The sequence below is a fragment of the Aethalodelphis obliquidens genome, unplaced genomic scaffold (assembly GCF_003676395.1).
Source record: "Aethalodelphis obliquidens isolate GAN/ISIS:26980383/991018 unplaced genomic scaffold, ASM367639v1 scaffold2, whole genome shotgun sequence".
Lineage (NCBI taxonomy): Eukaryota > Metazoa > Chordata > Mammalia > Artiodactyla > Delphinidae > Aethalodelphis > Aethalodelphis obliquidens.
The window spans coordinates 71,718,073-71,740,015 of record NW_020837946.1 but is presented as its reverse complement, the minus strand read 5'-3'; the positions used below and the strand labels follow the sequence as shown (position 1 = coordinate 71,740,015).

Genomic DNA, 21,943 nt, shown 5'->3' with positions numbered 1-21,943 from the left:
CGAAGGAATTGAAAACATCATCTCAAAGAGCTATCTGCACACCCATACTCCCAGCATCATTACTGACAACCGCCAAGAGGGAGAAGCAACCCAAGTGTCCAACAATGGATGAATGGATAAACAAGATAGGGTATACTCATACAACAGAATATTATCCAGCCTTAATAGAAGGGAAATCCTGCCATTTGTAGCAACCTTAATGAACCTTTAAGACATTATGCTGAATGTAATAAGCCAGCCACAAAAAATCAAATACTGTATGATTCCACTTATAGGAGGTATGTAAACTATAGAAACAGAAAGTAGACTGTGGTTACCAGGGGCTGGGGAGAGGAGGAACAGGAGAATTGTTCAATGAATAGAGAATTTCAGTTTTGCAAAATGAAAAAGTTCTAGAGATCTGTCACAGAACAATGTGCATACTGTTAAAACTTACCTTCTTAACCATTTTTAAATGTACAGTAGTGTTATTTATTTTTTAACACACACACACAGAAAAACATCTGGCACACTATTCCATAAAAACTGAGAAAGTAATTCTAACGTCTATATAGAAATATGCTAAAGACCAAGAATAACTAAAACAGTTTTGAAAAAGAATATGTAAAGGAGGCAAAAATATACAGTGGAGAAAAGACAGCCTCTTCAATAAGTGGTGCTGGGAAAAATGGACAGCTACATGTAAAAGAATGAAATTAGAACACTCCCTAACACCATACACAAAAATAAGCTCAAAATGGATTAAAGACCTAAATGTAAGGCCAGACACTATCAAACTCTTAGAAGAAACCATAGGCAGAACACCCTATGACATAAATCACAACAAGATCCTTTCTGACCCACCTCCTAGAGAAATGGGTATAAAAATAAAAATAAACAAGTGGAACCTAATGAAACTCAAAAGCTTTTGCACAGCAAAGGAAACCATAAACAAGACCAAAAGACAACCCTCAGAATGGGAGAAAATATTTACAAATGAAGCAACTGACAAAGGATTAATCTCCAAAATATACAAGCGGCTCATGCAGCTTAATATCAAAAAAACAAAAAACCCAATCCAAAAATGGGCAGAAGACCTAAATAGACATTTATCCAAAGAAGATATACAGATGGCCAACAAACACATGAAAGGATGCTCAACATTACTAATCGTTAAGAGAAATGCAAATCAAGACCACAATGAGGTATCACCTCACACTGGTCAGAATGGCCATCATCAAAAAGTCTACAAACAATAAATGCTGGAGAGGGTGTGGAGAAAAGGGAACCCTCTTGCACTGCTGGTAGGACTGTAAATTGATACAGCCACTATGGAGAACAGTATGGAGGTTCCTGAAAAAACTAAAAACAGAACTACCATACTACCCAGCAATCCCACTACTGGGCATATAACCAAGAAAACCGTAATTCAAAAAGAGTCACGTACCACAATGTTCACTGCAGCTCTATTTACAACAGCCAGGACATGGAAGCAACCTAAGTGTCCACTGACAGATGAATGGATAAAGAAGGTGTGGCATATATATACAATGGGATATTACCAAGTCATAAAAAGAAATGAAATTGAGTTATTTGTAGTGAGGTGGATGGACCTAGAGACTATCACACAGAGTGAAGTAAGTCAGAAAGAGAAAAACAAACACCATATGCTAACACATATATATGGAATCTAAAAAACAAAAAAATGGTTCTGAAGAACCTACGGGCAGGACAGGAATAAAGATGCAGATGTAGAGAATGGACTTGAGGACATGGTGGGGGGAGGTTAAGCTGGGACGAAGTGAGAGAGAGTGGCATGGACATATATACACTACCAAATGTAAAATAGCTAGCTAGTGGGAAGCAGCTGCATAGCACAGGGAGATCAGCTCGGTGCTTTGTGTCCAACTGGAGGGGTGCGATAGGGAGGGTGGGAGGGAGATGCAAGAGGGAGGAGATATGGGAATATATGTATACATATAGCTGATTCACTTTGTTATACAGCAGACACTAACACACCATTGTAAAGCAATTATACTCCAATAAAGATGCTAAAAAAAAGAACTAATATGACTTATACTACCTGATTTCAACACTTATTTCAAGGGCCTCCCTGGTGGCACAGTGGTTAAGAATATGTGTTCAAGCCCTGGTCCAGGAAGATCCCACATGCCGCAGAGCAATTAAGCCCATGCGCCACAACTGCTAACCCTGAGCTCTAGAGCCCACGAGCCACAACTACTGAGCCTGTGTGCCACAACTACTGAAGCCTGTGCGCCTGTGCGCCTGTGCTCCGCAACAAGAGAAGCCACCACAATGAGAATTCCGCGCACTGCAACAAAGAGTAGCCTCTGCTCGCCACAGCTAAAGAAAGCCTGCACGCAGCAACAAAGAACCAACGCAGCCAAAAATTAATTAAGAAAAAAAAAAGAAGACCTACTTCAAGATAAAGCTACAGTAATCAAGGCACTGATGTAACCGGCACAAGGACAGACGAAAAGATCAATAGGTCACAGAAAATCTATAAACAGACCAGTAATACAGTCAAGTGATTTTCAACAAAGTTGCTAAAATAATTCAATGGGAAAAGATTTCTCAATTAATGCTGTTGGAACAATTGAATTCCCATTTAGGAAAAGAAGAAGAGCTACTCTTATCTTGCAAAGTACACAAACATTAACTTGAAATAAATCATAGACCTAAACATAAAATATACAACTATAAAACATCTAGAAGAAAACAGGATAAAATCTCAACAACACTTAATAATCAGAAAAATGCAAATTACAGGTACAATGAGATACCACTTCACACCCACCAGAATGGCAAAAATTAAAAGACTAACAATACCAAATGTTGGCAAGTATGTGGAGAAATTGGAATTTTCAGTTGGGAACTTAAATGGTACAACTGCTTTGAGAAACAGTTTGGCAGTCTCTCTCGAAAGTTAAACATTCACTTACTATACAACACAGAAATTTCACTCCTAACTAACCAAGAGAAAGGAACCATGTCCAGACAAAGACATGTACATGTACATGAATGTTACAGTAGCTTCATTCATAATAGCCATAAACTGGAGAAGCCCAGAAGTTCATTAACAGTTAATGGATAAATATACTATGGTATATCCATGTAATGGAACACTACTCAACAATTCAAAGCAATGAATTACTGATATGTGCAATAATATAAATGAATCCTAAGCATTCTGCTGAGTGAAAAAAGCCAGATACAAAAAGTATATACTGAAGGATTCCATTTATATCAAATTCTAGAAAGGCAAATATGATCTAGAGTGCCAAAAAGTAGATCAGTGGTTACATAAGGCCAGGGGTGGAAAAATATTGACTGTAAAGGGGATAAAATAACTTTCTGGGATGATAATAACATTTATACCTTGATCATGATGGTGGATGCACAGGTATACACGTTTCAAAAACTCATCACACTGTATACTTAAAATGAAGAGATATTATTATTTAAATTATACCTCAATAAATTTTATCCAAAAAAATAGATTATGGAGCTGTACTGTCCAATACAGCAGCTACAAGTGGCTATTTGAATTTAAATCAATCACAATCAAGTAAAATATTCATATCCCCAGTAACAGTAGCCACATTTCAAGTGCTCAATAACCACATGTGCCTAATGTTACTACAATGGTCAGTACAAAGAACACTTCCATCATCACAAAAAGTTCTACTGGATAGCAATGATACAGAGGATCTGAATTAGACAATTATCAATTTGATATCTATATCTATCTATATATTGATATACTGTAATATATCAATAATGTTGCAAAAAATAATTTTGGAACCAAAGAGAAGAAATACTTTTCCTTCAAATATCCATTGAAACTTTATAAAAAATTAACCATATAAATTTTATAACAAACATACAAGGAAAATCTCTAACTCCCCAAAGAAATACAGTTTCACATTTGATTCCATGCAACAAAACTAGACACCCCTTTCCCAAAACACAACCTCAAAACTAATCAAACAATTTGCAAAGTTTAAAACAGTTTTTCTACCAACCTTTGGGTAAAAGTAGAAATGTAAGCTGAAAGTATATATTACTTAGAAATTGAAGATATGGAAAATATGGCAAAATCTAGGGTAGTGAATATTTATTATTTGGTCAGTACCCCTTTTCTGGAAACTGTCCCTTCCACCACTGTCCTCCTTATGATGTTGCTCCAGTTATATATAATTCTACTCTCCACGGTCAGACAAATCTCAGTGCTGCACCTCATGCCTGCAGAGACTAGCACTGGGGTAGGCTCCTGGATCAGGTTGGGAGCCTCTGGGATTTTTGGAGTTGGCACTAGAGGGAAGTGTCAGAATGGTCCCTTTCTGGTGGGTGAAACTGTAAAATGTAAAATTTGGGACCTACAGGTGTTCATGTTTTTCTAACACATGGAAAAGGCACACTGAGTATCACAGAAGGTGGCTATTCAGAAGCCTTGGAGCAGATAAGAAACAGTACCCCAACAACACTCACGTCTCTGGTGCCAGTTTTTCCTGAGACTCACTTACAGTAATTATTAATAATTACCATTTAAGCTTAACCTAATTCAAGTTGAGTTACTTTCAGTTGCAAATAAGGGTCCTGATATAACATACCAAAGCCAAAAATATACAGCCATTACCATGCTCAGAGAAAATTTCATAGCCTGAAATTAAACAGTTTACTGCCATTGAGTGGTGCTCTTTTAAGTACCTAACATGCATTAACTCATTTGATTCTTATAAGAATCCCATGAGGTTAAGTACTAGTATCCCATTTTGTACATAAGGAAAATGAGACACAGCAAGATTATATAACCTCCCACAAGGTAACTCAGCTAATAAGTAATGAAACAGATTTAGACCCAGGCAGTCTGGTTTTTCAGTGCATATGCTCAACTACTAGATCATAGTGGCTCCCATAAGTATGTTTCTTACTAAATAATAACTAAAAATAATGAAATTAAATTTGAATTAAATGCTGATGAATAAGAGAGTTACATAAGGAATTATAAGTGGTTAAAAACATTTAAAAGTGCTCAAACTCAATATTATACAAAAAAATGCAAAGTGAGATTACTTCTCACTTATTAGAATGAGAAAGATTAAGATTGCTAACACCCAGTAGAGGCAAGGATATGGGAAATAGGAACCCCATATAATGCTGAGAGGACAATTTGTCGGTATCCTTCACTAACTGCAGCTTTAGGTAATTTATTCTACAGAAACATTCACATTAAGACTGCAAGACAGGGCGGAGTCAAGATGGCAGACTAGGAGGACACGGAATTTGCGTCTCTGCACAACTAGAGCACCTACCAGGGACCAGTGGGGGACCATGGACACCTAAGGGGATGAGAGGAACCCCCAGTGACTGGGTAGGACGTGAGGTGTGTGTGGGAGGCAGTGATGGGGGAGGAGAAGTGGAGGTGGGATGGGACCGGCACCCCTGAGGGGTGGCTGGGGGAGGGGAAGGGATCCCACGCCCAGAAGGGGGAAGGGGGGGACAATTAGGAGGGCAGAGGATCAAAAGGGAGCATGTCCAGGGTTTCCCCTGCCCAACTGGGCCCCCTGGGAGCCTGCAGAGATCCCGGTCCTGATCCTCTGTCCACCTAGGCCCCCTCTAGCCACGCAGGTCCTGAGAGAGTGGGAGGGAGGGAAGGGGGAGCAAAAGTAAAGGCCAGACCTCTGGGACCAGCACCCCTGAGGGGCGGCTGGGGGAGGGGAAGAGTTCCTACACCCAGCGGGACCCACCCATGGTTGGGGTCCAGCAGTGATGGGGGAGACTGTTGGGGTCAGAAGAATGGAAAGGAATGCGGCCAGCGCTTTGCCTGCCCATTTGGGCACCGGGGAGCCTGCTGCCCTTGTGGGCATAATCCTCTGCCCTCAGACCCTCCCTTCTGCTGCGCAGAGCCCAAGCCCCAGCCCTACACCCTCACCTAGGGCCCTACATCTACACTCAGAGACACCGCCTGAGACCCCCTCCAATGAGCTGGGGCTAAACCCCACCCACACACCCTCACATAGGGCCCTACCTCCAAACTCTGGAACTCCACACTCCGGAGGCCCTCTGGATGTGCTGCCTCTCCCCTTCTGCGCAGGTCCTAAGCCTAGGCCTCGCCCCCAAGGCCTCTGACAGCTGTGTGGGTCTTGAGCCTAAGCCCCGCCCCATGCTTAAACATAACCACCCCCCCACAGGTCTCACCACAGCCTAAGCCCCGCCCCTACCTAAGTTCCACCCCTGCATAAGCTCCGCCCCCAATAGCCAAGGCTTTTTTTTTTCTTCTTTTAGGTTGGCATTCACTTTTACCTTGTTGTTGACTCCTTTATATTTTTATTTTTTCTAATCTTTTATTTTTCCAACTTTATTTTATTCTTTATACTTTGTTATTGTTCGTTCCTTTTGGCTTGTTCCCCCTACCCTTTTTTTTCTCTTTTTTCTGTTGTGGTTTTCTTTTACCTTGTTGCAGTTGTTTCAATTATATTTTTATTTTCCTAATGCATTTTTTATCTTTCTAAATTTATTTTATTATTTATTCTTTGTTATTGTACTACTCCTTTTTTTCTTATTTTTTGCTGAACCGCACAGCTTGCGGGATCTTGGTTCCCAGCCGGAGGTTGGGCCTGAGCTCCTGTGGTGGGAGCAGAGTCCAAATCACTGGACTAACAGAGAACTTCAGGGAATATTAATCAGAGTGAGGCCTCCCAGAGGTGCTCATCTCACCACCAAGATCAGCTCTACCCAACCACCTGCAAACTCCAGTGCTGGACGCCTCAGGCCAAACAACCAGTAAAACAGGAACACAATCCCACTCATCAAAAAAAAAAACAACAACAAAACAATGTTACAGACAAAGGAGCAAAGTAAAAACCTACAACACCAAATAAATGAAGATGAAATAGCCAACTTACTTGAAAAAGAATTAAGAGTAAGGACAGTAACGATGATCCAAAATCTCGGAAACAGAATGGAGAAAATACAAGAAACGTTTAACAAGGACCTAGAAGAACTAAAGAGCAAACAGTGAGGAACAACACAATAACTGAAATTAAAAATACTCTAGAAGGAATCAATAGCAGAATAACTGAGGCAGAAGAAAGGAAAAGTGAGCTGGAAGATAAAATGGTAGAAATAACTGCCATGGAGCAGAATAAAAAAAAAAGAATGAGAAGAAGTAAGGACAGTCTCAGAGACCTCTGGGACAACATTAAACACACCAACATTTGAATAATAGGGGTCCCAGCAGTAAAAGAGAAACAGAAAGGGTCTGAGAAAACATTTGAAGACATCATAGTTGAAAACTTCCCTAACACCGGACGGGAAATAACCACTTAAGTCCAGAAAGCGCAGAGAGTCCCATACAGGATAAAGCCAAGGAGAAAAACTCCAAGACATGTTAATCAAACTAGCAAAAATTAAATTAAAAAAATATTAAAAGTAGCAAGGGAAAAGCAAAGGGAATCCCATAAGGACATCAGCTGATTTCTCAGCAGAAACTTTAAAGGCCAGAAGGGAGTGGCAGGATATATTTTATACGATGAAAGGGAAAAACCTACAACCAAGATTACTCTACCCAGCAAGGATATCATTCAGATTCGACGGAAAAATCAAAAGCTTTACAGACAAGCAAAAGCTATGAGAATTCAGGACCACCAAACCTGCCTTACAACAAATGCTAAAGGAACTTCTCTAAGTGGGAAACACAAGAGAAGAAAAAGACTCACAAAAATAAACCCAAGTCAATTAAGAAAATGGTAATAGGAACATACATATCGATAATCACCTTGAATGTAAATGGATTAAATGCTCCAACCAAAAGACAGACTGGCTGAATGGATACAAAAACAAGACCCATAAATATGCCATCTACAAGAGACCCACTTCAGAGATATGGGAACATATGTATATGTATAACTGATTCACTTTGTTATAAAGCAGAAACTAACACACCATTGTAAAGCAATTATACTCCACTAAAGATGTTAAAAAAAAAAAAAAGAAGAAACGCACTTCAGACCTAGGAACACATACAGACTGAAAGTGAGGGGGTGGAAAAAGATATCCCATGCAAATGGAAATCGAAAGAAAGCTGGAGTAGCAATACTCATATCAGATAAAATAGACTTTAAAATAAAGACTGTTACAAGAAGGAAGAACACTATATAATGATCAAGGGATCAATCCAAGAAAACATAACAATTATAAATATTTATGCACCCAACGTAGGAGCACCTCAATACATAAGGCAAATACCAACAGCCTTAAAAGGAGAAATTCGCAGTAACACCATAATAGTGGGGGACTTTAACACCCTACTTACACCAACAGACAGATCAACCAGGCAGAAAATAAATAAGGAAACACAAGCTTTAAATGACACAATAGACCAGGTAGACGTAATTAATATTTTCAGGACATACCACCCAAAAGCATTAGAGTACACTTTCTTCTCAAGTGCACATGAAAAGTTCCCCAGAATAGATCACATCTTGGGTCACAAATCATATCAAGTATCTTTTCCAACCACAACACTATGAGATTAGAAATCAATTACACACACAAAAGAAAAACCTGTAAAAAACCATAAATACAAGGAGGCTAAATAGTGTGCTGCTAAATAACCACAGATTACTGAAGAAATAAAAAAATACCTACAAACAAATGACAAAAAAACCACGATGATACAAAACCTATGGGATGCAGCAAAAGCACTTCTAAGACAGAAGTTTATAGCAATACAATCCTACCTCAAAAAACAAGAAAAATCTCAAACAATCTAACCGTACATCTAAAGGAACTAGAGAAAGAAGAACAAACAAAACCCAAAGTTAGTAGAAGAAATAAAGATCAAAGCAGAAATAAATGAAACAGAAACAAAGAAAACAATAACAAAGATCAATAAAACTGTAAGTTGTTTGAGAAGATAAACAAAATTGATAAACCTTTAGCCAGACTCAGCAAGAAAAAGAGAGAGGACGCAAATCAATAAAATTAGAACTGAAAAAGGAGAGATTACAACTGACACCACAGAAATACAGAAGATCATAAGAGACTACTATAAGCAGCTATATGTCAATAAAATGGACAACCTGGAAGAAATGGACTAATTCTTGGAAAAGTACAACCTTCTAATATTGAACCAGGAAGAATGAGAAAATATAAACAGACCAATCACAGGTAATGAAATTGAAACCATAATGAAAAATCTTCCAACAAACAAAAGTCCAGGACCAGATGGCTTCACAGGGGAATTCTATGAAATATTTAGAGAAGAGGTAACACCCGCCCTTCTCAAACTCTTCCAAACAACTGCAGAGGATGGAACACTCCCAAACTCATTCTACGAGGCCACCATCAGCCTGATATCAAAACCAGACAAAGATACTACAAAAAAAGAAAATTACAGACCGACATCACTGATGAATATAGATGTAAAAATCCTCAACAAAACACTAGCAAACAGAATCCAACAGCACATTAAAAAGACTGTACAGCATGATCAAGTGTGATTTATCCCAGGGATGCAAGGATTCTTCGATATATGCAAAACAATCAATGTGATACACCATATTAACAAATGAAAGAATAAAAGCCATATGATCATCTCAATAGATGCAGAAACAGCTTTTGAAAAAATTCAACATCCATTTATGATAAAAACTCTCTGGAAAGTGGGCATAGAGGGAACCTACCTCAACATAATAAAGACCACACATGACAAACCAGCAGCCACATCATTCTCGATGGTGAAAAACTGAAAGCATTTCCTCTAAGATCAGGAACAAGACAAGGAGGTCCACTCTCGTCACTATTATTCAACACAGTATTGTAAGTCCTAGCCACAGCATTCAAAGAAAAAGAAATAAAAGGAATACAAATTGGAAAAGAAGTAAAACTGTCACTGTTTTCAATGACATGATACTATACAAAGAAAATCTGAAAGATGCCACCAGAAAACTACTAGAACTAATGCATTTGGTAAGGTTGCAGGATACAAAATAATGCACAGTATCTCTTGAATTCCTATACACTAACAGCGAAAGATCAGAAAGAGAAATTAAGGAAACAATCCCATTTACCATCACAACAAAAAGAATAAAATACTTAGGAATAAACCTACCTAAGGAGACAAAAGACCTGTACTCAGAAAACTATAAAACACTGATGAAAGAAATCAAAGATAACATAAACAGATGGAAGGATATACCATGCTGCTGGATTGGAAGAATCAATATTGTGAAAATGACTATACTACCCAAAGCAGGGTAGTTCAATGCAATCTCTATCAAATTACCTATGGCATTTTTCACAGAACTAGAACGAGAAATTTTACAATTTTTATGGAAACATAAAAGACCCGAATAGCCATAGCAATCTTGAGAAAGAAAAATGGAGCTGGAGGAATCAGGCTCCCTGACTTCAGACTATACTACAAAGCTACAGTAATTAAGACAGTATGGTACTGACACAAAAGCAGAAATATAGATCAATGGAACAGGATAGAAAGCCCAGAGATAAACCCACGCACATATGGTCACCTTATCTTAGACAAAGGAGGCAAGGATATACAATGGAGAAAAGACAGTCTCTTCAATAAGTGGTGCTGGGTAAAATGGACAGCTACATGTAAAAGAATGAAATTGGAACACACCCTAACACCATACACAAAAATAAACTCAAAATGGATTAAAAACCTAAATGTAAGGCCAGACTCTATAAAACCCTTAGAAGAAAACGTAGGTAGAACACTCTTGACATAAATCCCAGCAAGATCCTTTTTGACCCACCTCCTAAAGGGAAATAAAAACAAAAATAAACAAATGGGACCTAATGAAACTTAAAAGCGTTTGCACAGCAAAGGAAACCATAAACAAGACAAAAAGAACCCTCAGAATAGGAGAAAATATTTTGACATAGGATTGACAAATCTGACAAAGGATTAATCTCCAAAATATACAAGCAGCTCATGCAGCTCAATATCACAAAAACAAACAACCCAATCCAAAAATGGGCAGAAGACTTAAATAGACATTTTTCCAAAGAAGACATATAGATGGCCAACAAATGCATGAAAAGATGCTCAACATCACTAATCATTAGAGAAATGCAAATCAAGACCACAACGAGGTATCACCTCACACCAGTCAGAATGGCCATGATCAAAAAATCTAGAAACTATAAATGCTGGAGAGGGTGTGGAGAAAAGGGAACCCTCCTGCATTGTTGGTGGGAATGTAAATTGATACAGCCACTATGGAGAACAGCATGGAGGTTCCTGAAAAAACTAAAAATAGAACTACCGTATGAGCCAGCAATCCCACTACTGGGGATATACCCTTGAAAACCGTAATTCAAAAAGAGACATGTACCACAATGTTCACTGCAGCACTATTTACAATACCCAGGACATGGAAGTAACCTAAATGTCCATCAACAGATGACTGGATAAAGAAGATGTGGCATATATATACAATGGAATATTACCCATAAAAGGAACAAAACTGAGTTATTTGTAGTGAGGTGGATGGACCTTGAATCTGTCATACAGAGTGAAGACAGTCAGAAAGAGAAAAACAAATACCGTATGCTAACGCATATATATGGAATTTAAAAAAGCAGTACTGATGAACCTAGTGGCAGGGCAGGAATAAAGACGCAGACATAGAGAACAGACTTGAGGGAAGACTTGAGGGCACGGGGTGGGGAAGGGAAAGCTGGGATGAAGTGAGAGTAGCACTGACATATATACACTACCAAATGTAAAACGGATGGCTAGTGGGAAGCTGCTGCTTAGCACAGGGAGATCAGCTCAGTGCTTTGTGACGACCTAGAGGGACGGGATAGGGAGGGTGGGAGGGAGGCTCAAGTGGGAGGGGATGTGGGGCTATATGTGTACATAGAGCTGATTCACTTTGTTGTGCGGCACACAAACACCATGGAGCATTTATACACCAATAAAGATGTGAAAAATAAAGAAAAAAGAAAAAAAAAGAATTACCATATAACCTAGCAATTCGACTTCTGGGCATTTACCCAAAGGAATTGAAAGCAGCAACTCAAAGAGGTATTTGTATATCCCTGTTCAAAGCAGCATTATTCATAATAGCCAAAAGCTGGAAGGAAACCAAACATCCACTGATGGATGAATGGATAAACAAGATGTGTACACATACAATGGTGTATTATTCAGCTTTAAAAAGGAACGAAATTCTGACACAGGCTACAATGTGGATGAACCCCGAGGACATTATGCTAAATGAAATAAGCCAGACACAAGAAGACAAACACTGTATGGTTCCACTTATATGAGACATGTAGAATAGTCAAATTCATAGAAACAAGAAGGTATATAGTTTCAGTTTTGCAAGAAGAAAATATTCTGGAGATTGGTTACACAATAGTGTAATACACTTAAAAATGGTTAAGACAGTAAATTTTATGTGTATTTTACTACAATTAAGAAAAGATGTATTTAAATAATTAATGCCTGCATCTAATTACAAATTTCCCCAAATCTGTTATACCTGTCTCTGATGAGCTGGGTAAGTTTAGGACGTAAGTCCCAGTTTATTATCACCCCCATCAACCATCAACTCACTTTCAGACTACACTCCACTACACCTCCACTGTAGTGGAATTTTGCCTTCACTATAACTGATCCAGACCAGAAATGAGGCAGTCTAAAGATTTCTGAGAAATAAAAACAAATAGAAAGGGGCCCACATGTGCACACTTTCTTAAAAACTTTTAAGATTTTTACTTCCTGTTTAACAATAATTTAGTTTAACTGTAAAAGTACACTACTGGCATAAGAAACAAAATCAGAGTAAATAAATGTAAATTCAGCAAAAAAAAAATTAATTTAAAAAAAAAGGAATACAGTTTCAAACAAGTATTAAACTTGCAAAAATAAATGAGTTCTAAAATTCAATGATCGGGGGGACCTTGAAGATGGCGGAAGAGTGAGACGCGGAGATCACCTTCCTCCCCACAGATACACCAGAAATACATCTACACGTGGAACAACTCCTACAGAACACCTACTGAACGCTGACAGAAGACCTCAGACCTTCCAAAAGGCAAGAAACTCCCCACGTACCTGGGTAGGGCAAAAGAAAAAAAAGAAAAAACAGAGACAAAAGAATAGGGACAGCACCTGCACCAGTGGGAGGGAGCTGTGAAGGAGGAAAACTTTCCACACACTAGGAAGCCCCTTCGCGGGCGGAGACTGCGGGGGGCGGAGGGGGGAGCTTCGAAGCCGCGGAGGAGTGCACAGCAACGGGTGCGGAGGGCAAAGCGGGGAGATTCCCGCACAGAGGATCCGTGCCGACCGGCGCTCACCAGCCCGAGAGGCTTGTCTGCTCACCCGCCGGGGCGGGCGGGGCTGCGAGCTTAGGCTCTGAGGCTCGGGTTTCGGTTTCGGACGGAGCGCAGGGAGAGGACTGGGGTTGTTGAACATAGCCTGAAGGGGTTAGTGCACCACGGCTAGCCAGGAGGGAGTCCGGGGAAAAGTCTGCACCCACCGAAGAGGCAAGAGACTTTTTCCTCCCTCTTTGTTTCCTGGTGCGTGAGGAGAGGGGTTTAAGAACGCTGCTTGAGAGAACTCCGGAGACGGGCGCGAGCCGCGGCTAAAAGCGCGAACCCTAGAGACGGGCGGGAGACGCTAAGGCTGCTGCTGCCGCCACCGAGGGGCCTGTGTGCGAGCACAGGCCACTCTCCACACCCCTCTTCCGCGGAGCCTGTGCAGCCCGCCACTGCCAGGGTCCCGGGATCCAGGGTCAACTCCCCCGGGAGAACGCACAGCGCGCCTCAGGCTGGTGCAAAGTCACGCTGGCCTTTGCCGCCGCAGGCCCGCCCCGCACTCCGTGCCCCTCCCTCCCCGCCGACCTGAGTGCACCAGAGCCCCCGAATCAGCGGCTCTTTTAACCCCGTCCTGTCTGAGCAAAAAACAGACGCCCTCCAGCCACCTACACGCAGTGGCAGGGCCAAATCCAAAGCTGAGCCCCTGGGAGCTGTGAGAACAAAGAAGAGAAAGGGAAATCTCTCCCAGCAGCCTCAGAAGCAGCGGATTAAAGCTCCACAATCAACTTGATATACCCTGCATCTGTGGAATACCTGAATAGACAACCAATCATCCCAAATTAAGGAAGTGGACTTTAGGAGCAAGTTCTATGATTCTTTCCCCTTTTCCTCTTTTTGTGAATGTGTATGTGTATGCTTCTGTGTGAGATCTTGTCTGTATAGTCTTGCTTCCACCATTTGTCCTAGGGTTCTATCCGTCCATGGTTTTTTTTAAACATTTTTTTCTTAATAATCAATTTTAATTTTAATAACGTTATTATACTTTACCTTCGTTCTTTCTTTCTTTCTTTCCTTCCTTCCTTCCCTCCTTTAGACAACGAATCATCCCAAATTGAGGAGGTGGTCTCTGACAGCAAGATTTATGATTTTTCCCCATTTACCTCTTTTAGTGAGGGTGTATGTGTATGCTTCTGTGTAAGATTTTGTCTGTATAGCTTTGCTTCCAACATTTGTCCTAAGATTCTATCCGTCCCTTTTTTTTTCTCTAAATAAGAATTTTTTAATTCAATAACTTTATTATACTTTATTTTATTTTTACTGTATCTTCTTTCTTTCTTTTTCCTTCTTTCCCTCCTTCCTTCCTTCCTCCCTCCCTCCCTCCTTTCTTTCCTTCCTGCCTTCTTTCCTTCTTTGCTTCTTTCTTTCTTTCTTCCTTCCTTCCTACCCTCCTTTCCTTCTTTCTTTCCTCATACTTCTACTAATTCCCTCTACTTTTTCTCCCTTTTATTCTGAGCCGTGTGGATGAAAAGCTCTTGGTGCTCCAGCCAGGAGGCAGGGCTCTGCCTCTGAGGTAGGAGAGCCAACTTCAGGACACTGGTCAACAAGAGACCTCCCAGCTCCACATAATATCAAACGGTGAAAATCTCCCAGAGATCTCCATCTCAACAACAGCACCCAGCTTCACTCAACGACCAGCAAGCTACAGTGCTGGACACCCTATGCCAAACAACTAGCAAAACAGGAACACAACCCCACCCATTAGCAGAGAGGCTGCCTAAAATCATAATAAGGCCACAGACACCCCAAAACACACCACCAGACGTGAACCTGCCCACTAGAGAGACAAGATCCAGCCTCATCCACCACAACACAGGCACTAGTCCCCTCCACCAGGAAGCCTACACAACCCACTGAACCAACCTTAGCCACTGGAGACAGACATCAAAAACAGCAGGAACTATGAACCTGCAGCCTGCAAAAAGGAGACCCCAAACACAGTAAGATAAGCAAAATGAGAAGACAGAAAAACACACAGCAGATAAAGGAGCAGGATAAAAATGCACCAGACCTAACAAATGAAGAGGAAATAGGCAGTCTACCTGAAAAAGAATTCAGAATAATGATAGTAAGGATGATCCGAAATCTTGGAGATAGAATGGACAAAATGCAAGAATCAGTTAACAAGGACCTAGAAGAACTAAAGATGAAACAAGCAACGATGAACAACACAATAAATGAAATTAAAAGTACTCTAGACGGGATCAATAGCAGAATAACTGAGGCAGAAGAACGGATAAGTGACCTGGAAGATAAAATAGTGGAAATAACTACTGCAGAGCAGAATAAAGAAAAAAGAATGAAAAGAACTGAGGACAGTCTCAGAGACCTCTGGGACAACATTAAACGCACCAACATTCGAATTATAGGGGTTCCAGAAGAAGAAGAGAAAAAGAAAGGGACTGAGAAAATATTTGAAGAGATTATAGTTGAAAACTTCCCTAATACGGGAAAGGAAATAGTTAATCAAGTCAAGGAAGCACAAAGAGTCCCATACAGGATAAATACAAGGAGAAATACGCCAAGACACATATTAATCAAACTGTCAAAAATTAAATACAAAGAAAGCATATTGAAAGCAGCAAGGGAAAAACAATAAATAACACATAAGGGAATCCCCATAAGGTTAACAGCTGATCTCTCAGCAGAAACCCTACAAGCCAGAAGGAGTGGCAGGACATACTGAAAGTGATGAAGGAGAAAAACATGCAGCCAAGACTACTCTACCCAGCAAGGATCTCATTCAGATTTGATGGAGAAATTAAAACCTTTACAGACAAGCAAAAGCTGAGAGAGTTCAGCACCACCAAACCAGCTTTACAACAAATGCTAAAGGATCTTTTCTAGGCAAGAAACACAAGAGAAGGAAAAGACCTATAATAACGAACCCAAAACAATTTAGAAAATGGGAATAGGAACACACATATCGATAATTACCTTAAATGTAAATGGACTAAATGCTCCCACCAAAAGACACAGATTAGCTGAACGGATACAAAAACAAGACCCTTATATATGCTGTCTACAAGAGACCCACTTCAGACCTAGAGATACATACAGACTGAAAGTAAGGGGATGGAAAAAGATATTCCATGCAAATGGAAACCAAAAGAAAGCTGGAGTTGCAATTCTCATATCAGACAAAATAGACTTTAAAATAAGGACTATTAAAAGAGACAAAGAAGGACACTACATAATGATCAAGGGATCGATCCAAGAAGAAGATATAACAATTGTAAATATTTATGCACCCAACATAGGAGCACCTCAATACATAAGGCAAATACTAACAGCCATAAAAGGGGATATCGACAGTAACACATTCATAGTAGGGGACTTAAACACTCCACTTTCACCCATGGACAGATCATCCAAAATGAAAATAAATAAGGAAACACAAGCTTTAAATGATACATTAAACAAGATGGACTTAATTGATATTTATAGGACACTCCATCCAAAAACAACAGAATACACATTTTTCTCAAGTGCTCATGGAACATTCTCCAGAATAGATAATATCTTGGGTCACAAATCAAGCCTTGGTAAATTTAAGAAATTTGAAATTGTATCAAGTATCTTTTCTGACCACAACGCCATGAGACTAGATATCAATTACAGGAAAAGATCTGTAAAAAATACAAACACATGGAGGCTAAACAATACACTACTTAATAATGAAGTGATCACTGAAGAAATCAAAGAGGAAATCAAAAAATACCTAGAAACAAATGACAATGGAGACACAACGACCCAAAACTTGTGGGATGCAGCAAAAGCAGTTCTAAGGGGGAAGTTTATAGCAATACAAGCCCACCTTAAGAAGCAGGAAACATCTCGAATAAACAACCTAACCTTGCACCTCAAGCAATTAGAGGAAGAACAAAAAAACCCCAAAGCTAGCAGAAGGAAAGAAATCATAAAAATCAGATCAGAAATAAATGAAAAAGAAATGAAGGAAACAATAGCAAAGATCAATAAAACTAAAAGCTGGTTCTTTGAGAAGATAAACAAAATAGATAAACCACTAGCCAGACTCATCAAGAAAAAAAGGGAGAAGACTCAAATCAATAGAATTAGAAATGAAAAAGGAGAGGTAACAACTGACACTGCAGAAATAAAAGAGATCATGAGAGATTACTACAAGCAACTCTATGCCAATAAAATGGACAATCTGGAAGAAATGGACAAATTCTTAGAAATGCACAACCTGCCAAGACTCAATCAGGAAGAAATAGAAAATATGAACAGACCAATCACAAGCACTGAAATTGAAACTGTGATTAAAAATCTTCCAACAAAGAAAAGCCCAGGACCAGATGGCTTCACAGGCGAATCTACCAAACATTTAGAGAAGAGCTAACACCTATCCTTCTCAAACTCTTCCAAAATATAGCAAAGGGAGGAACTCCCAAACTCCTACGAGGCCACCATCACCTTGATACCAAAACCAGACAAGGATGTCACAAAGAAAGAAAACTACAGGCCAATATCACTGATGAACATAGATGCAAAAATCCTCAACAAAATACTAGCAAACAGAATCCAACAGCACATTAAAAGGATCATACACCATGATCAAGTGGGGTTTATTCCAGGAATACAAGGATTCTTCAATATACGTAAATCTATCAATATGATAAACCATATTAACAAATTGAAGGAGAAAAACCATATGATCATCTCAATAGATGCAGAGAAAGCTTTTGACAAAATTCAACACCCATTTATGATAAAAACCCTGCAGAAAGTAGGCATAGAGGGAACTTTCCTCAACATAATAAAGGCCATATATGACAAGCCCACAGCAAACATCATCCTCAATGGTGAAAAACTGAAAGCATTTCCACTAAGATCAGGAACAAGACAAGGTTGACCACTCTCACCACTCTTATTCAACATAGTTTTGGAAGTTTTAGCCACAGCAATCAGAGAAGAAAAGGAAATAAAAGGAATCCAAATCGGAAAAGAAGAAGTAAAGCTGTCACTGTTTGCAGATGACATGATCCTATACATAGAGAACCCTAAAGATGCTACCAGAAAACTACTAGAGCTAATCAATGAATTTGGTAAAGTGGCAGGATACAAAATTAATGCACAGAAATCTCTGGCATTCCTATATACTAATGATGAAAAATCTGAAAGTGAAATCAAGAAAACACTCCCATTTACCATTGCAACAAAAAGAATAAAATATCTAGGAATAAACCTACCTAAGGAGACAAAAGACCTTTATGCAGAAAATTATAAGACACTGATGAAAGAAATTAAAGATGATACAAATAGACGGAGACATATACCATGTTCTTGGATTGGAAGAATCAACATTGTGAAAATGACTCTACTACCCAAAGCAATCTATAGATTCAGTGCAATCCCTATCAAACTACCACTGGCATTTTTCACAGAACTAGAACAAAAAATTTTGCAATTTGTATGGAAACACAAAAGACCCCGAATAGCCAAAGCAATCTTGAGAACGAAAAAAGGAACTGGAGGAATCAGGCTCCCTGACTTCAGACTATACTACAAAGCTACAGTTATCAAGACGGTATGGTACTGGCACAAAAACAGAAAGATAGATCAATGGAACAGGATAGAAAGCCCAGAGATAAACCCATGCACATATGGACACCTTATCTTTGATAAAGGTGGCAGGAATGTACAGTGGAGAAAGGACAGCCTCTTCAATAAGTGGTGCTGGGAAAACTGGACAGCTACATGTAGAAGTATGAGATTAGATCACTCCCTAACACCATACACAAAAATAAGCTCAAAATGGATTAAAGACCTAAATATAAGGCCAGAAACTATCAAACTCTTAGAGGAAAACATAGGCAGAACACTCTATGACATAAATCACAGCAAGATCCTTTCTGACCCACCTCCTAGAAAAATGGAAATAAAACCAAAACTAAACAAATGGGACCTAATGAAACTTCAAAGCTTTTGCACAGCAAAGGAAACCATAAACAAGACCAAAAGACAACCCTCAGAATGGGAGAAAATATTTGCAAATGAAGCAACCGACAAAGGATTAATCTCCAAAATTTACAAGCAGCTCATGCAGCTCAATAACAAAAACACAAACAACCCAATACAAAAATGGGCAGAAGACCTAAATAGACATTTCTCCAAAGAAGATATACAGACTGCCAACAAACACATGAAAGAATGCTCAACATCATTAATCATTAGAGAAATGCAAATCAAAACTACAATGAGATATCATCTCACACCAGTCAGAATGGCCATCATCAAAAAATCTAGAAACAATAAATGCTGGAGAGGGTGTGGAGAAAAGGGAACACTCTTGCACTGCTGGTGGGAATGTGAATTGGTTCAGCCACTATGGAGAACAGTATGGAGGTTCCTTAAAAAACTACAAATAGAACTACCATATGACCCAGCAATCCCACTACTGGGCATATACCCTGAGGAAACCGAAATTCAAAAAGAGTCATGTACCAAAATGTTCATTGCAGCTCTATTTACAATAGCCCGGAGATGGAAACAACCTAAGTGCCCATCATCGGATGAATGGATAAAGAAGATGTGGCACATATATACAATGGAATATTACTCAGCCATAAAAAGAAACGAAACTGAGCTATTTGTAATGAGGTGGATAGACCTAGAGTCTGTCATACAGAGTGAAGTAAGTCAGAAAGAAAAAGACAAATACCGTATGCTAACACATATATATGGAATTTAAGAAAAAAAAAATGTCACGAAGAACCTAGGGGTAAGGCAGGAATAAAGATGCAGACCTCCTAGAGAACGGACTTGAGGTTATGGGGAGGGGGAAGGGTGAGCTGTGACAGGGCGAGAGAGAGTCATGGACATATACACACTAACAAACGTAGTAAGGTAGATAGCTAGTGGGAAGCAGCCGCATGGCACAGGGATATTGGCTCGGTGCTTTGTGACAGCCTGGAGGGGTGGGATAGGGAGGGTGGGAGGGAGGGAGACGCAAGAGGGAAGAGATATGGGAACATATGTATGTGTGTAACTGATTCGCCTTGTTATGGAGCAGAAACTAACACACCATTGTGGGGCAATTGTACTCCAATAAAGATGTTAAAAAATAAATAAATAAAATTTAAAAAAATAAAAAATAAATAAAATTCAATGATCACAAAACTGGAAAAACAGGTACACTTACATACATTTCTGGTAGCATTCTAAACTATTTTTTCCTAGAAAACAATCTAATAAAATTCTAACAAGAACTATCAAAACTCTTCTTTTTAACATTCATAAAATATCCTGGGGGCTTCCCTGGTGGCACAGTGGTTGAGAGTCTGCCTGCCGATGCAGGGGACATGGGTTCGTGCCCCGGTCCAGGAAGATCCCACATGCCGTGGAGTGGCTGGGCCTAAGCCATGGCTGCTAAGCCTGCGCGTCCGGAGCCTGTGCTCCACAACGGGAGAGTCCACAGCAGTGAGAGGCCCGCGTACCGCCAAAAAAAAAAAAAAATATATATATATATATATATATTCTGATCAGTTAATTCTGGTTTGGGGAACACATGTCACGAAAATACCCCTAAGTAATGGTAACAACACAATGAAAGGAGTACCAAGATATCAGCACAATGCTATTAACAATATAAAGCTTTTCAAACATATACATACACCAAATAGTAGAAGAGTCAAATTGTAGCATAGAGCTCCAGTGGAATAAAGTTATTAACACTGAAAATTATGTAGACTAAGTCAATATTCAGAAATGTATATAATAGTCTTAAAAATAAAAAGCACGATATGGATTCACTGAGTACAACTATGTAAAGTATGTATGTCTGTGTTCATTTACAAAGATTAGAAATTAATGTGAAATGATGTAACTTTATATCCTTTAAATTCTTATTTCTGTAAGGTTGTTTAAATTCATGATAGACAAAATAAATATAATAGATCTCAACAGTCTATCTTAAAAAACAGTATTTTAACTATACATTCTAGTAACTAAATACATATTTCACAAGTTTAAGTAAGGCTTGTCAAGATTATTTCTTTTGTCTCTAATCTTATCCAAACCTGCTCCATCCAGTTTTATTCATTAAGAAACATACAATGTTCAGTAGTTCACCTCAGATCTAAGGAATTTTTAAAAAGAAAAAAAAAAAAAAGAACTTATGAGAAATAAATTTTGAAAAAGTTTCACATTTAAACACAAACTTCTGTGAACTGTCTACATTATTTATTCATTTAGTACATAATATGCCCTGAAACTTAGAATAGCATCACATACCTGATGCGATGACAGGATCTTTCATAAGCTCCCTAGTTATTGGACATATAAATTCATCAGGAATTTCAGAGGAAAGCGTTTTCATCTTTGTCCTGAGCTCTTCAATTTTCCGCAGAACTTTACTACGCAGCCCTAGAGATTCTGAAAATAAATTATTCTGTTAGGGCTGGAGAACTATTACTTCTAACCTTTATGCAAGTCTTCAGCAAAGAGAAATTTCATCTACTACAACCAAAAATCTTCAGACATCCTGTTTTACCACATGGAACCTTTTTATAAATTCTTTAATCAATATTTGTAGTATAGAATACTGTGTGATTAAAATAACTCA

At 39.1% G+C, this 21,943-nt stretch overlaps 1 protein-coding gene across 12 annotated transcripts in view; it reads right to left on the bottom strand.

Moving 5' to 3' along the window:
* WDSUB1 (WD repeat, sterile alpha motif and U-box domain containing 1) overlaps positions 1 to 21,943 on the bottom strand; it is an 83,643-nt gene that overhangs the window by 22,886 nt on the left and 38,814 nt on the right. For 11 of the 12 annotated variants that reach the window (XR_003437995.1, XR_003437996.1, XM_027130698.1 and 8 more), the window contains one exon: positions 21,613 to 21,753. Coding sequence is in view for 10 of the 12 variants with exons in the window: in XM_027130698.1 (XP_026986499.1) it covers positions 21,613 to 21,753 (141 nt within the window). In the remaining 2 variants the exon portion in view is untranslated. Of the gene's footprint in view, positions 1 to 20,866; positions 21,458 to 21,612; positions 21,754 to 21,943 lie in introns of those variants that run through there. The other variant, XM_027130721.1, reaches the window with a different exon arrangement.